Raw genomic sequence first — 17,073 nt, 5'->3', positions numbered from 1 at the left:
GGTCGTTGACCCAGGGTTTTTGAGTTTATTATATTATTTATACTTTCTAGTCTTTGGTTTCTTTGAGTTCTGTCTTATGGTTTATGTCTCTGTCTTCTCTAGTTGCTCTGTCTCCCCTGTCACCTGTATCCCCTTGTCTAGTTCGCGTCTCTGTGTATCCTTAGTTGCTATATCCCCGTGTCCAGTCAGTGTCTGTGTCTGCCCTGGTCCCACGTCTCTGTTCCCTCTGTTGCAGTGCGTGCGAGTCTGTGTCTTTAGTTCAGTCTGTGTCATGTTTCCTGTTTTATTTTGAAGGTCCTTGTCTGAGGTTAATGCATCTGGTTTCGCTTCCCCTTGTCTCGTTAGGCCTGATTTGCCCCAGCTGTGTTTCCCTCCTGTTACCCATTCCCTGATTGCGCCCTCTGTGTATTTAAGCCCTGTGTTTCTCTGTATCTGTGTTGCGATCTACTGGTTACCTAGCTGTGTGTTCTGTCAGTCCACTGGTGTAAGTTTATTTTGATTTGTTCCAGTTATGTTATATTTGAGTTTAACATTAAAGCTGTTTTGAGTTCACATCTGTCTCCGGAGTCTGAACCTTGGGTCCTATTCCTGTCTGCACACAGCCGCTCATAACACCAAGCATATATATATATATTATACAGCTTTCTTGGGCATGATAAAATAACTGCACTTTTGAAGTTGATAAGTTTTAGTGTAATATGTAGACAATTAGAATTATATGAATAATAATAAATTATTGAGAAATCTGCCATTTGATGTAATAACAGCTAATATAGTAAACAGAAATTGCATGTTTATTTGTGGTGTGCAGCACTTACTGAAGAATGACACTATATTTATATAGTCATTTATATATAAACTGGAGTTTCTCTAACAGAGTTGCTCTTGATAGGCAAATAAATGTCACTGATGATCACCACAAATGTGACCTGGTGGGTCTGCTGTCAAGAACTTGGAGATTACCCATTACTTATGTGATCATGCAGTTCTCTCAAACGACTAAAAAAAATATTCCACCCTTTACTTGGCTTTGCCCGCCCAATTAAAGTCAGTATGCAGAAAACAATTGTGCTATGCCATAAGCGCTATGATTCATTTTGCAAATATACAAATGCTGCCTTAAAGTAAATTATAATAGGCACCTGTAGCATCCATCTTTCCACTTGACCAGCTAAGATAATCTTAGTGTTTCGCAGCAACACAAAAACTGATCGCTTAGTCTAAAAATCAGAAATTGTTCAGTAAATCTTGCAGAGTGGAGACTGTCAGATTACAGTATGTTATTTGACAACCTTAGAAGAAGAGCTGTTGTTTGTTGATGACTCAGCTAATTTTTCACACAATTTAATGGGAGGCAAGAACTTGCTTTAGTGAATAAATGAAGTCTAAGAGCATTCGCCATCACTAACTATAGATTTATGTTTTGGTATTTTCAATGTGTGAGTGCAAAATATGCTTGAATTTCAGTAGTAATAACAGAAGAAAGAAGAAATGAGTGTATATTGTGCAACGTAATCAACATAGAAAATTAAATAATATATATTTTGGTTTGTTTTAAAGAAGCCAATCTGTGTTGTATTGTGTTAAAATTAAATTAAATACCTGTTTTGAAATCTATACACATATTGAAGTACTCTATCTGGAAGTCTGATCCTCTCTTCAGGCTGTGTTTTTAGAATGTGGCCCCAACTCCTACTCTGTCTGGACAAAAAGGATGAAGTGGGAGGTTAAAAGAAAAGAGGGAAAAAGAGAGGGATTATTAGTGTGTGTGACAAGAATCTGAGATATTTTGATTAGCAGAAGGGAAACACAGAGGGGAATTGGATAGATTTGTTTATAAAAGAGGGAAGGAGGGACAAAGATGGAGGGAGTTGACGGGGAAGGTAGCGCTCTGTCTCAGCTGTGCGGCATGTGATGGCTGAATGTGACAGCTGTTCTCTAACTGGGACACACACACACACACACTGTGCAAATGCATGCTGGGCCTGGGACTCCAGGGCATGTCAGGAAATACAATGGACCCTCTTGTCTGAGGAGAGGGAACTGTGAGCGAAAAGTTTTGAATAAGAGGGAGAGAGAGCGGATGAGGGAGTGCAGACATGGACATGATAAGAAAAGCTTGGTTTATAGAGAGAATGCAAAATGTGTTCAGCAACAATTTGTAGCTGAAACAGTGAGAGTGGTAAGAGGAGGGGGTAATAGGTGACTTATTGCAGCACACAAGTAGACTGCTATTCTCTTTGCAGCCATCCAATCTGCAAACTTCCATCTCTTCAGGTTCTGCACACTGTCCCTCCACTTCCTTGTGATTGACTATCATATTCACACATATATACTACAATGACGGTTGGGGATGTGATGGAAGGGGAATGATATTTCTTATCGTGCATTAGAGACATTGTGCTCTTGTGTATATGTGTTTTTGTGTTTACAAGTATTTGAATATGATAAACGACAGCGACAGCCGTTAATTCTGTGCTATTTTCCACAAGAAGTGTCAAAAATAGTGACGCAACTGTGGACTACTGTAGGCTAAAATAATCAAGGTTTACCTATCATGTGTTTCAATGGTGAGAGAAACCAGTGCAAACTTGTAGATAGTTTGTACGCTTCATTACTCTGAGGTAAAAATGCTAAACATCAGATCATTTCATGATTGACTCCACTGTGGATTAATCTAAACTTTTTATTGCTGTTATTATTTGTCATGTGAACAGCGGGTAATGTTGCTCAGCACTGGACACTCCTTTGAACTGCAGCGCAAGCTTGTCAGTTTTTTATGATTCAAACCACAAGTGTTTAGATCAGCTCACAAAAAGAGAGAAACAGAGAAGTCTAAATGAAATGCAAGTCTTAAGAGTTGACTGCTGAATCCACACCGACGCCACAACAGCTTCTGTCCGACCTCAGCTTTGCTATGGTGTGAGATATGTCTTGGGCTGAATCTAGCCCATAACACTTCTAGCAGCATGAAATAATTTAAAAATTACAATTACATGTCTGGATGTAAAATCAGAGTGTGGTTCATACCTTGATTTTTGATTGAGAATTTCAGTTTTTATTTTTGTATCTGGATGGAAGAACGCTGATAACAAGACAAGAAATTCTTAATTATTAAAGCATAGGTGAGAATGAATTAGTTCATATTAACTAGCTAGTTATTGAGCATTGAGCCAACGGTAGTTTGTTTAAGGTCATTACAAGCAGCTGTGATAAGACTAATGTTATGGTTAGATTTACATCATTTTTCTTTTTAAATCACATAACTTATTTCCATTATGTGTTAAATGAAGCCCCACTGATAGACTGCACTGCTGCACTTCTTGCATTTCTGATCCCTCCAAATTAAACAAATACAAATCTCTTCTGTTTCCTCCTCCTCTGTCGGTCTCACTTTCTCTAACACTTCTCATTTACTTATCCATCCTCTTGGTAGGACGTCAGAAGGTAAAAGATGGCAGCAGACCAAGCCTCGGAATAAAAGCTGTTAGTATCTTGGCTGACATTGTGGTGGGCACACACAAATGCTCTCTCACTTCCACACACACACACACTGCCAGGTTTTACAACTCCCTGTATATCGCTGGGTCTGGTTTTGGCAGGTAAGCTCAAGGACTCTTTGAAAGACCATTTAATAGACGAGGCCCAACGTGTACGCACACACATACACACACGAGGCCTCTCCTATTCCTTACGTTGTTTTGTATTCAGCTCAGCTGACGAGGGAAAGTGAGCAGCCAGGCAGAAGTACTTTACTACTTTAGACGATGGAGGTGAGGGTTCATAAGCCCCCATACGTCTTCCTAATAGCACTGAAACTCTGCCCTTGTACCTGACAACAGCCTGTTGTAAATATACATAGATTTAAAAGCAATGGGACAGAGAAAACACATGTAGAGACAACAGCAGATGCCTTCCACAAAAACACTGAACATAAAGGCATGAAGTAGAGCTGGGCGATATAAGATTTTTTCATATCACGATATGTTTTTTTCATTTCAGGCGATAACGATATCTATCACGATATAAGCCAAATAACTATATTTGTAAGATTTAAATGTGCCGTTGCTCACAAGTAAAATGTGAAATAATCAGCAGCTTGTTTTTATTTAAATATTTATTTCCCATAATAAGTTCAACAGGGTAGATGTACTTAAGGAACATGAGACTTTTTCAGATAAATTAAGGCAAATATTGCAAACTACACAAAAGGCAGCCACTAAAGCGTTTAAGTTTCAAAATAGAACAAACGAATCAGACTCCTAAATTGTCAATTCCACTTAGAAACAAAATATTAATTCTAAAAATAAATCTTAGTTTGTTTTACAGAAGAACAGACAAAATTGACTAACTTTTGTCAATATCAAATAAACTGAGAACTAAAAGGAAATTCTCTATCTCTCCTTGTTGTATAGCTTAGCTTTTCAAACAGTTTTAACAGTTACTTTAGTCTGACAAAAGCCGAATGACGAATTAGCGCTTCCAGTCAGAGACTGAGGCTACGTCCACACGTACACGGGTATTTTTGAAAACGGAGATTTTCCGTTTTCGTTTTAAAAAATAATCCCGTCCACACATAAAGGCAGAAATGAAGGAAAACGCTGCTATGAACATGCCAAAGCAGCAGGTGGCGCTAGATTCCTAACCGTGCAAAAATGTTGGCCAATCAGAAGTCTAGAAGCCTCGGTGGGAAAAAGTAAACAAAGCTGGGGCATAGAAGCAGAACCGAGTCCTATGTGTGGAGGGACAGTAACTGTGTGTATATGTAAGCATTTAAACACTGCAGAGAGTAGAATTAACAGTATTGTAGAAATTCATTTCACCGAAACAATAACGTGGCGCACAGTGTGACGTCAAAAAATGCGCACACCTTTGACGCTGCGTTTTCTCAGTTTTTCTAGTCCACACGTAAATGCAAAAACGGAGTTTTTAAAAATCTTCGTTTTCAGTGACCAAAAACGCCGTTTACGTGTGGACGAAAGGTGCAAACGCATAGAAAAATCTGCGTTTACAAAAATACCCGGGTACGTGTGGACGTAGCGCATGCACCAGTTTATTGTATTTCCAGACTAGCTTTCGGCACAATTTACAGTGCACGCTACTCTGTTTTTTGTCAGACTTGAAATAGCCAAAATACCTTCACACTACGGAACTTCTATGGCTCTTCCGTTCGACAATCTCTCCGGCATTGGAACCATCATCTGTTTTCTCTTCGGTAACCTTCGGTCACGCTCGGTTGATTTCTCTAGTCGGCTCACTCTTTTCCTTAATTACCCGGGCAGTACGGTGGCTGGCTGCTTCCCAAACAAATACACATGTGCGGCTTGGCACTTATGCTGTACGTAACAAGTCACGTGACGTGACGCTGCGGCTGTGATTGGTTCGGCTCTGCGCTACTTAATTTGGATTGGCTGTTCTTTTTTCTTTTTTTTAAGAGGACGAGCGGCGAGGTCTATCGCGATAGTTTAATTTTTCTATCGAGAAAGTTATATCGCGATACATATCGTTATCGTTCTATCGCCCAGCTCTAGCATGAAGGCAATTACTGTTTTTATCAGGTATTATTACAGCAACCATGTGGAGATGCTGATCACAGAGGAGAAAAGCAAGTGGCTGACATGACAAAAGATTCTTTAGAAGGCAGACTTTTCTTTGCATTGCAGAGTTTCTATCAGTGCATTGTGCACTCAGTGGGCAGCCTCAGTTAAATCTGGCTGGGCTTAGGCAGCATAGATATGGTAAACTGTTCTGTGATATACAGTGCTGTGAAAAAAATATCTGCCCCTTCCTGGTTTCTTAATTTTTTGCATATTTATCGTAGTTAAATGTCACAAGCAAAAAACGAAGAAATCAGGAAAGCAGCAAATACTTTTTCACAGCACTGTATGTGATGTTACCTGTGATTCAGTCTTCTGCATAGAGGGAAATAAACTCAGGGTCTTTCTCGGCTCACCCACTCTGTGTGTGTGTGTGTGTGTGTGTGCATGCTTTTATAGAAATTGATATTTCTCTCCACTGCTCCTTCCTCTGTGCCTGCTCTGGTCAATTGTCCATTGGTTGCTCTATTACAGTGTTGCAAACTGCTTGGTTTGCTTTGATGGGCAGTAGGAAATGTGAAGAGCATTTGCTGAGATGAAGTGAAAAGTAATTCTTTTTACAGATTCTCTGTCATTTGGGTGATGTGTTTTTGACATTTAACATTTAAAAATTGAGAAGTGAAACGTGCAGTCTGGTGTGCATTCTCTAATGGCAACATTTTTTCCGATCTTTGAGTAACTGCAGCTGTAGAAAGTATAAGAGGGGTGTCTGTCTTTGTTAAATAGTAAAAACATACATGCTAAAGTTAATTGAAAGGAAAAGAGCGCCTTTTCAACAACAACACCTGTTTTCTTTGCCTTGACTTTGTAAGAGAGAGAGAGAGTCCTTAGATAAGTCTTTCAGGAAATGTAAGTTAGTTTGTACGTGTGTGTTTGCAACCTCCTTATCTTAAGTCAGAGGTGGGTCAGGGTCACATCCAGTTGACCTCTCTACACTTCTTCCTGCTCCAAAACACGAACGCACACATATGCACACTTAATCACAGTGCTAACAAATGACTCTACTGCCAGAAAAGCTTTTGTTCTGAGGTTTTCTTACCAATGCAAACAAACAACAATGTTATTAGTGTGTAAATGGCAAGTATTAGATCACATAACCTTTGGTTAAAACCTGTAAGGTGGTGAATGAAGAAGCTCCTGGGCCAAAGTGCTTCACTGGCTTAGAGCTGAAATGCTTTGGTTTTTCATGCTTGAACTTCAGCTGGTGATTGAATAGACCGCAGTGTAAATACAAAGCTCTCAGGTGCTGTATAATGATCTGTTTGCCTCACTGTACTTTACCTTTGTGTTACTTGTGTTTTCACTGGGAACCTTTTCATTTGAAAGACCCAGACCAAGCACAGAAATACTGGAGCTTGTGAGGTTTTGGGGAAACTAACTGTGTTTTACTAAAAGATAATCTTTTTTTGGAAGATGAGTTTTCTAAATGATCTGCAGCTGTATAACGTTGGTGAAGCACCTAATAATATGTAGTTTTTTTAACGAAACAAACCTGTTGGCTTCAGGTAAATAGATAGAAGGTGCTGATCCAACAAACACCATAAGTTAAAGGGTGACAGGAGTCATTCACTACCTTAATTGAGCTCATGAAATGCCATGAGAACCTGGAGTGAATAATCAGTCAGGCGTTATGTTCCCTTTATGGTAGTTCATCTCATCTAATCATAGAAGAACACAAACAGGCAAAGTATTTCTTGTTTTGTCCACTGTGAAGTAGTAGCATTTGCCCTTATGGCTTGTTTATTACCATCATCCACTAATCCATCATTCGGTTTTCTTCCCCTTATCCAGCTCAAGCTGCAGGGGGAGGGGTAACAAGCCTATCATGGTTATAAGATGAATGTGAGACAAAAAGAAAAAAACATTGAAAAGGACGAGTCAGTTTATGCCTCTGAAGGAGTGGTCAAGTAAATAAAGGCCTTTATCAGGTAGCATTTTGCATTGTGAAAGATGGGTGTGATCTTGAGAGCTGAGAACAGAGATGTAGCTATAGCACATGCGTTACCAAACGTGCAGACACACACACACAGTAACAAGTCCCTGAACTACCCCTGGGAATGTGACTACCCCAATATGGAGGGGTTTTTCTGTGTGTGCATGTGTGTGCATGTTTGCATGTGTGAGTGTGTGTGCACAAACGCGTGTGATATTGGGTTTCTACATAACAGGTGGAATAGTCTTTGCGTCATCTATGATTGAGACAAGTATCATGTTTTCTCCCTCAAGTCTGTCATTAACCCCCACCCTCCACACTACTGGGCTCATGCTCCACTAATACATCACATGCTGAAGGCCCCACTAAGTTTTCTTCAGTTTGTATACCAAGCATTAAATACAGCACAACTCACAGCAGAATACGTTTTGAAAGAGCAATTTACTTTTTTAAGAGGCAGGGTTTACACAGTAAAAGTTATTAGATCAGGCGGAGAGAAGAGGGAAACAGACACACAGGGGAGTGTACTACCAACTTCCAGCATGGCCTACACAAGCACACTCAGTCACATTTAACCCTGTTTACATACAGTGATGAATGTGTTTAACCTACTTTGAATAGGTGACATAAGTGGACAGTTATCATGTGAACAGGTAAAACAGTACGAGGTATAGCAAATGCCTTTGAGACATTTTTATGCACAGAAACAGGAAAAGTAAGCTAAGAAAATATATTAATTAACACACTTAACCAAAAATATGGTGGGTCAGCTCAGGCTTGGTGGGAAACCAGGATTGTACACTTGCAGAAATAATAAATATGAGCAGCTTTCCCACAAAGATCAAGGCAACATGTCAACATGTTACAGAAGCCAAGTAGAAGTCAGACGTTATGGTTTTTAGCTCTTCAGTGCTTTAACTGCTAATATGCTTATAAAACAGCTGTTGCTGTGTTCTTCTTAAAAGTCTCTTGTTCCACAGGCTCGTCTGTGTAGACTAAGCTGTTAAAATGAAAAGTATGCTATTTTTGATAATATTTAGTTCTTTCTAATGAGCTTAAATTCAAATAAACATGCTCCAGATGATACAGTTTTTGTAATGTTGATTATAGGCATGGCTGAGGATGTACGGTTACCTGCCCCAGGCTAGCAGACAGATGTCAACCATGCGATCAGCTCAGATCCTGTCCGACGCTATCAGCGACATGCAGCGATTCTACGATTTGGAGGTCACTGGACAGATCGACGCTCAAACTCTAAGGTCAGCATGACTTAACTGTAGTGTTTTAGTACAGTATATCCATTAATGAGGCCCAAATAAACTGGCAGTACACACGAGTCCTAAATTTTAACTAAACAATCCATTTTAATCCTTTATTCATTGATTTGTCTCAGAATGCTGGTAAAAAAAAATCCTCTGTAGTGTGAAAGAATAGACAGCTGCTTCAGACAAACTGCTCACGAAAATATAGCAGGACAAGAAGGTTTAATGTAATGCTCCCCTTCATCTCTTCTCTTGGTTGCTTCATCCTCCCAACATAAACACACACACACACCACTTCTTTCATCTCCTACAGTGCTATGAAGAGACCCCGCTGCGGTGTGCCTGACAAGTTTGGAGGCCAGATCAAAACCAACGTTCGGCGGAAACGTTATGCCCTCACTGGACATAAATGGAACAAAAAGCACCTCACTTACAGGTAACAACAAAGATGAGCCGATCTGCCACAAATGTACAGTACAGAGAGGAAGTGAATGTAATCTCTGTCTGTTTGAGGCTTGAGTAAAGTCGGCTTTTATATGTTGCTTTTTTTATGTTTTTTGTATTAAGTATACATTTGCCGCAGTGTGCTAGAACTCAAACTTGCCTCGTCTGAAGATCTTTGCTCTCATCTTCTTCAAACTTTCCAGACACTGACAATTTCTAACAGCATATAAATGAAAAACATTAATGCTTAATACATTTTACTTCAAACTTATATTGGCCACTCTCCTTTTTCTATTTCTCTCTTTTTCCCCATAGTATTCAGAACTACACTCCAAAAATTGGAGAGTATAACTCGTTTGAGGCCATCAGGCGGGCCTTTAAAGTCTGGGAGAGGGTCACCCCACTGAGCTTTGACGAAATCCCCTACCAGGACATCAAATATGGACGCCGTAAGGAGCCCGACATCATGATCTTCTTCGCTTCAGGTTTTCATGGAGACAGCTCTCCTTTTGATGGGGAGGGGGGCTTTTTGGCTCATGCCTACTTCCCTGGACCTGGAATGGGTGGAGACACGCATTTTGACTCTGATGAACCATGGACCATAGGGAACCATAATGTACAAGGTAAAAGATTTCTGTCAATCTGTTACATTATGGATTTTATTATTTTTTAGACTTTAAAAATCATCTTGGCTGATAATATAGGAGAACGTTTTATTGCCAAGAGACAGATTGTTTTGTGGCTTTTGTCTTAAGGGTTTGGATATCAACAGTGTGTTATTTGGTTAAATTCTTTGTAGAAGTGGATGATTGAGGCGTTTTTGTGGAGGCCTAGCTGATGAGCAGTTTTCATCACTGGTCGTGTCATGTTGTGCCGGTTGTAATGGATCTATATAACAGCTGTCCCCGTGGATTTCCCCCACAGCTAACTGGAGTTGGCAAGGCTCAGCCACTTACATCATCTCTCATTTGTCAGGCTCGGCTGCTCCACTTACCTTTAAAAGTGGACTCCCTGTGACATCTCTCAGTCTTTATCCTAATGAACTCCCTATAAATTTGAAATATACCCCAGGTGATAATGTTAACATCTTTGTCCTGACTAGAGCCATAGCCATGACTCTCCCCTAAAAACAAAAATCCTTAAAATTCTAAAATAAATTCTCAAAATGTCTTAAAAACGCATTTACTATTAGAAGGTCTTAAAAAAATCAAAACTGTTCATAATTTAACTTGGATCATAAATGTTTTTAGTCATGTAGCCACATTGGTAAACCCATCTGGACAATGTTCTTACACTGAGTCAAAAACTCATAATTTGCCTCACTGTTAAATTTGAGCCAGTACTAGTATGCTTACTTGGAAGGGGTATATTGTCTTTTTATTTAAAATCCCATACAAAAAAGGTTGAATTCTAACTTCCTCATACCTGAAAAGACCCTGAGGTGACCTGCCAAACTTTAAGATAAATTATTACTCACCCTAAAAAGCTACAAAGTATATTTACCCATTCTGTCTTAGTCATTTGTATACTGAATGATTACAACAGATGCAGAACAGATCAGGATGGTGCTGCCCATTTTTATGTGATTTTGAAAATAATACTGTATCAAGAAGTGATCCCATTAGAGGATTCACTAAGGACCGACTTAAACAGGCGTTATGTCCGGAGGAAAAACTATTCTATAAGTCACCATAATGTAATAATTCTGGGTTAATGAGAGAAGAAGCTTCGTTTCTAGCTTGGTCTGGGTGTAGATGCTGCTTCTAGCAGTTATTGGCTTTAAAGACAAATTATTAGACGGATCATATCGAAGTAAGTCAAATATTTTATGCTCATATTTACGCCCTCAGGCATCCTTTGGTAGGATGAGCCCATGTTGACCAGTTAAAAACCTTAACAACAGTGACAAGCACTAAGCTAGTTATATGCAGAAGTGAAGAATGACAAAAATGCTGTTGCTGATTAAATGGGGACTTTACTTTTCAACAAAAGCCTTTTTTGGCCTGTCTGTTATCTGCATATCCAGCTGACACACACAGCTAAGTATTGTGTGTGTGTGCATGTACAAGCCTGTATCTGTGTGATCAGTTGTGTGTGGGATGTGTTGCAGGATCACAGGGATGGATGGAATGCCACTCTAAGTGGGAGTGTGTTCCACTTGGGAGATGTGGAGACTGGTCTTTTTGCTGCACCATGCTACTTACACCGCTTGAAAGCAAAGTGCCGCTAAATTTCATTGTGGTCTTCACTTTAGTTGCCGCGTCTAAGTAGTCAGTCTTGTCAAAAATGTAGCCTTTTATGTGACATGCAAGTTTTTCTTTGTTATTTTCTTTCGGAGGACAGAGGTCATGCAGATTGGTCTAGTACAGGGGTGGTGGAACTCCAGGCCTCAAGGGCCAGTGTCCTGCAGGTTTTAGATGTGTCCTTGATCCAGCATAGCTGATTTAAAGGGTAAATTACCTCCTCAACATGTCTAAAAGATCTCCAGAGGCCTGGCAATGAACTGATCATTTGATTCAGGTGTGTTGACCCAGGGTGAGCTCTAAAACTCGCAAGACACCAGCCCTTGAGGCCTGGAGTTCCCCACCCCTGGTCTAGTATGTGCCTGATGGAGTGACAATTGAAAGTCACAAGTATTTATTTTTAACAGCAACAATTTTCTTTCTCAGTTTTTTAAACCTTTAAATATCATATATGTAGTCCACCCATTTTCTTCCACTTTCAATTGAAGTTCATGTTGGATGGTTAGCAGTCAAAATTGTATAATTTTAATTGTAACTATAATGGATAAATAATAACCGGTTAAAATAGAAATACAATTACAAATACAGGTTTCTAACAATTGAATGGATAGCTGTATGGATAAACCAATTGAATTTTTTTGCATAAGAAAATAATTGAGGCATAATAGTTTCAACTTTTTTTCAAAAAAAAAACGGTCAAAAAATATGTGGATTAGCTGTTAGTAGTAACTAAAGTCAGTGGACTGAAAAAAGGCTGAAATAATAAATCAGTTTGTCTGGTCCCATTTTAGGACGAGTTCAAATGAACACAATGAAACAAAGAAATGATGTTGATGAAGACTTTTAGTCAACATAACAGGGGTTATTTGTCTAACGTGCAGAAAGAAGATTATTCTTAGAGCAGCAGATGTGCTGAAAGAAAAAGCGAGACTTGAAGAGTGACGTTAAAGCCTTAGTCAGCATATGCTTTGCTGAAGGGTCCTCAGAACAAAATGAGCTCTCACCTCTGACCTCTTTTTGAGTTGTATCAGACAAACCAACCCGTTCTCACTCCCAAAGCGTAACATTTTACGCTAGGTGACAAATCGTCACCATATTACGTTTTCGGCTACCCACCACGTTCCTAGATGACGACCTCGGAAAAAAGAGGAAATATGAGAACCGTCTGGACTGAATCTACACATGTTTGCTCTTTTTCTTCAAATCACTTAGAAACACGCTATTTAACATCATTAAAGTCCTGGTTAAGGTCAAGAATAAGGTTATGGTTAGGGCTAGGGATAAGGTTAGGTTTAGGGCTGGAATACAGGGCTGGAACGTCTATTACCGCGGGAGCGTCATTGCACTGGATTCCAGCCATAACCCGCCGCGTACCATAAGAACGCCGAAGGTCTCCTTTCGCGTTCCTCAGGAACGCCGCGGGACGTGACAAAACGTCGACATGTTACACCTCGGGAGTGAGAACGCTCTGGACAAACACAGCTTAGCAATCAATAGAAAAATTATAGACAGCAGCTGACGATAAAGCACAAATGCATTTGATCCACTCATCATGGTGTTTTCTTTCCCTTTCCTTGACCTCAGCTTCAGAAAGAGCTCTTTTACTAGGCTAAAGAGTTTTGGTGTGAACCTTGTGACGCACAGTGTGATTAATCAGGCTTTCTGGCAGGGAAAACAAAAACAGCTTTTACACGTTATCCACAAAACTCAAACACCTTTCGCTCAGATAAAATGTGGTAAGCTGGTAACGGGAAAAGGTCAGAAGCTTTTGTGGTCAGATGAGACTGATGATGATGAGTAAGTTTCTGGCAAAAGGCAGAGCAAACTTGGGTAGTGGATTTTGGTTGTCTAGGTGGTGCTTTAGTCTGCCCTTTTTTACACTGATAGTCTCCCTGTGGCAGATGAATGAGGTGTGAGGCATGATAAACAAGGGAACAAAGCTTTAGGGAGTTGAAATAGGTCAAATGTATGTGTGTGAATTAGCAGTAGAGGAACCGGCTGAACCTAACCAGGCTAAAGCATTTGAAGTGCAATCTTGCTTTTCTCTTTCAAACTGGTAGTCACAGTTACCTCACAAAGGGCTCTTTATCTCTCTTCATTCATCCTGAGCTATCTCTACCACTCTGTCTTACCCTCTTCTATTTTCTCCCCTCGAGTGTTAGCTGGCGCTTAGCATGCCGTGAGGACATTCATGTGACTCTGGACTTACAAGATGAACTGTGTGCATCCTGTGTGTGTTTCAAAGAGGAAATGAGGAGATGCACAAAATAAGGAATCTACAGCACCCCCCCCCCCCCCCCCCCCCCCCCTTCTGTTCCACGTACAGCAGTGACATCACCAGTACACCCAACAGCATGATGTCACTGGCACCAATCTGACCAATCTGTATGGCCAATTATAGGGTGAACAAAATGGGTAGGAAGTTCAAAGGTCGCTCAGGCCGGAGCCTAGGGTGAAAAGCAACAAAGAGGTATTGACTGGAAGGGAAGTACCCAGCTGTGTGCTGGCTTCGCTTTAGAGATGAACTTATAGAATATGACATGAAAAATGTAAACCTGGTTTCTCTCTATTTTTCTTTAAAAAAAAATCTCAAAGTAGTCTTTTGTTCTGAGAGGATGTTGGTCTGCAGTGGTCACTACGTCACAGCTGCACAGAGTGATATTATTGCAGTGGCAGTGGATAACAGGATGTCTTGGTGGGTTAAACGGGACAGAAATGCATACAGATTCATATCAGCAGTCATTAGCATGCCTGTGTGTGATTAATGTTTTAGATCTAAGGAGATTTTTGTGTGATAAATAGAAAAGAATGAACAGACGTTCCTATTCGTTTTATCTGATATGTTACAGATACGTAGACTTGTTATACGTTGTTCTGTCATGTATGTGTAAGATGCTCAAGAATGCATGTTGAATTTTCCATCATTCTGTACAAAGTTATACATCCCCAGTTTTTTCATGAACTTTGATCATCCCTGTATGTCTGTAAACCAACAGTTTTTATGTATTGTTTAATATTTTGGGATTTATTTGGGATTTTTCATCTGTCAAAGACAATGATCAGTTTACCACCAGACAGTCCCCTTGCTCTTAGTTTGAAAGTTGTTAATCACCTACCACAGTACTTCCTTTCTCGTGTTTTGCTGTGGGCTCGCTGGTCAGGTCACAATGTTGTGGCCCTTGATGTCTCTCAGCTTCCTTGATTCTCTTATGGTCTCCTGTGGTCGAACAAACTCCAATTCCACCATCTTGGATTGCAGTTGGATGGATTACTCGAAAGATCGACTGCATGTTTGAGGGTCAATGTTAATAGAACTTGCTGCAAGTTGAAAATTACACTTGGTTGCAGATAAGGATGGGCGGTATGAACGGTATATGGTAGAAACGATACAAATCTGGCGAACGGTAGAGATTTTGACTATACCGCTCTACTGCGATAGCACATGTTGATGGTGTCATCAAGCTGCGCCTGTTTTGGTTGAAAGCATGGCAGCGGCTATAAGCAATATCTTCTGCAAATTATGCCGGGCGACAGTAATAACAAAGAGAAGGAGCACTTTTATCGAGTGGAAAAACGTTAGCGTTCATCCTCCAGCTTCACTGTTTATATTATGCTAATATTATGCTAAGATAGCTGTGTCACTAGCGGTCAAGTAGGACACAATTATATACCAGCTAGTCCAACTTCAGTAACCCTACAAAAGTCACTGCTGTTTAGTTTTCTGTCTTCATTTATGTTGGAAGTGATAGCAGCTTTATGTTTTAATGTTTTTTAGAAATCTCTCAGTCAGAACATGGCATATCATGTTTAGGTGGAAACCTGCTTCCTGCTAACTGGATTTAATAAATTCTGTTTTCATGAATGCCTGGATGTTAAACTTAATTGTTACACCTGGTAAAGCAGCAATGCTGATCATTTTATTAAAGATGAAAGAATTTAGCATTAGTTTTTAACTCTCAGTGATGCTGCAGTGTTCGTTTGACTTTGGGACCTGAAGCAGACAGAGTTTTGGACCCAAATTACTCCGCAGGGCTCCTGATTACGGCAGCCGTAATGCTCCGACAATCCAACAAGTGGTGCGGCTTCGTAGCTTACCAAAGTCGTACTAAAACATTTTTGCCAGATTTCTGTGCACTGTATACCACATGAAATCGGTTCAAGGTTAGTAAGCACAACCAGAATTCATAGATAAGGCACATTAAAGGATTTTAAGTGCCCCTTATAATATGGAAAATACGTTATACAGAAGAAAAGAATATATGGCGATATATATCGTTACCCCACATGCTTCAAATTATACCGCGATATGGCTTTTAGACCATATCGCCCAGCCCTAGTTGCAGATGTGCTTGCGAATGCTGTGGAAACTACACATTCTGCCTGGAGGATGTGAAGATGTGTGCACAGCTGGTGCACTGAAGTGTAGTGACTGTGGAGACAAGCTGAGTTTACGACACAGAACTCTGTAAAGAGTGTTGTGTTTACACTTTGATAACAACATTTTCATGACTCTAACAATGACTGAACTCTACAACACCTACACCCCAAGCAAACTGAGCGTTCTGTGAATTTGAGAATCTTGATACATCCACATAATCCAAGAAACTAAAGATCCAGACATCTTTGTTCTTCATGACAAGAAATAAAACCGTCACAACAGGAAAATCTCTATCTTAAAGGCTATTGTGTCTGATATTACCAATTTGTTAAATCCTCTGCCTATAAAAATCTCTCTATGTTTAGGGATAGGGATTGTGGAAACTTTGAGACCGGATTGAACCCACTAAGCAAGCACTGGGTGTGGTTTACTTTGTTGGGGGTTTCCATCTTGCATTTTGTACTGCAGTGCAACTTGAACTCGGTTAGCTTTTGTGAGCCCTTTATTTGTTTGCCTCTCTCCCCTTTTATTCTAACTTATCTCTCATTCATACAGGTAATGACCTCTTCCTGGTAGCAGTCCACGAGCTGGGACACGCCCTGGGCTTAGAGCATTCCAACAATCCTCTAGCCATCATGGCTCCCTTCTACCAGTGGATGGAAACTGAGAACTTCCAGTTGCCAGAGGATGACCGGCGGGGGATACAACAGATCTATGGTAGGAGTTTATTTTTCATCCTCACACGTATCTTTTAAATGATGCAGACATGAAATCTTATTCTTGATATTAAATTGTGACCAGTTATCCACTCAGTTTAAAGTATTGTGTCTGTGACTTCCTGAAGGTCCTCCTGACAGCAGTCCCACCCAGGCCTTGCCTACAGTTGCACCACGTCGCCCAGAGCCCAGACCACCTCAAACACCTCCTCGGCAACCTGATAGGCCCAGGACCACCGAAAGGCCAGATCATTATGGACCCAATATCTGTGAGGGAAACTTTGACACTGTTGCTATGCTCCGAGGAGAGATGTTTGTCTTCAAGGTAAATGGTTTGCGGATTAAGAAATTGAGAGTCTTTGTAAAGTGGTGAACATTAAATTCAATTAAATTCAATTTTATGCATATAACGCCAAATCATAGCAGCTGCTTCAGGGTGCTTCATTAAGCAATACATGGAAAAGTTCTGCCACCATGAGTTTATTTCCAAGTATGACCTT

At 40.2% G+C, this 17,073-nt stretch overlaps 1 protein-coding gene across 1 annotated transcript in view; it reads left to right on the top strand.

Annotated features, from left to right (window-relative positions):
* mmp15b (matrix metallopeptidase 15b) overlaps positions 1–17,073 on the top strand; it is a 34,432-nt gene that overhangs the window by 2,984 nt on the left and 14,375 nt on the right. Inside the window, exons 2-6 of the mRNA XM_085410999.1 lie at positions 8,641–8,789; positions 9,106–9,228; positions 9,552–9,859; positions 16,413–16,574; positions 16,702–16,898. Coding sequence (XP_085267125.1) covers positions 8,641–8,789; positions 9,106–9,228; positions 9,552–9,859; positions 16,413–16,574; positions 16,702–16,898 — 939 coding nt within the window. The remainder of the gene's footprint in view (positions 1–8,640; positions 8,790–9,105; positions 9,229–9,551; positions 9,860–16,412; positions 16,575–16,701; positions 16,899–17,073) is intronic.

The sequence above is a fragment of the Rhamphochromis longiceps genome, linkage group LG1 (assembly GCF_057381845.1).
Source record: "Rhamphochromis longiceps isolate RC_006_pf linkage group LG1, R_longiceps_female_GT1.1, whole genome shotgun sequence".
NCBI lineage: Eukaryota > Metazoa > Chordata > Actinopteri > Cichliformes > Cichlidae > Rhamphochromis > Rhamphochromis longiceps.
This window is presented reverse-complemented; position numbering and strand designations above follow the sequence as displayed.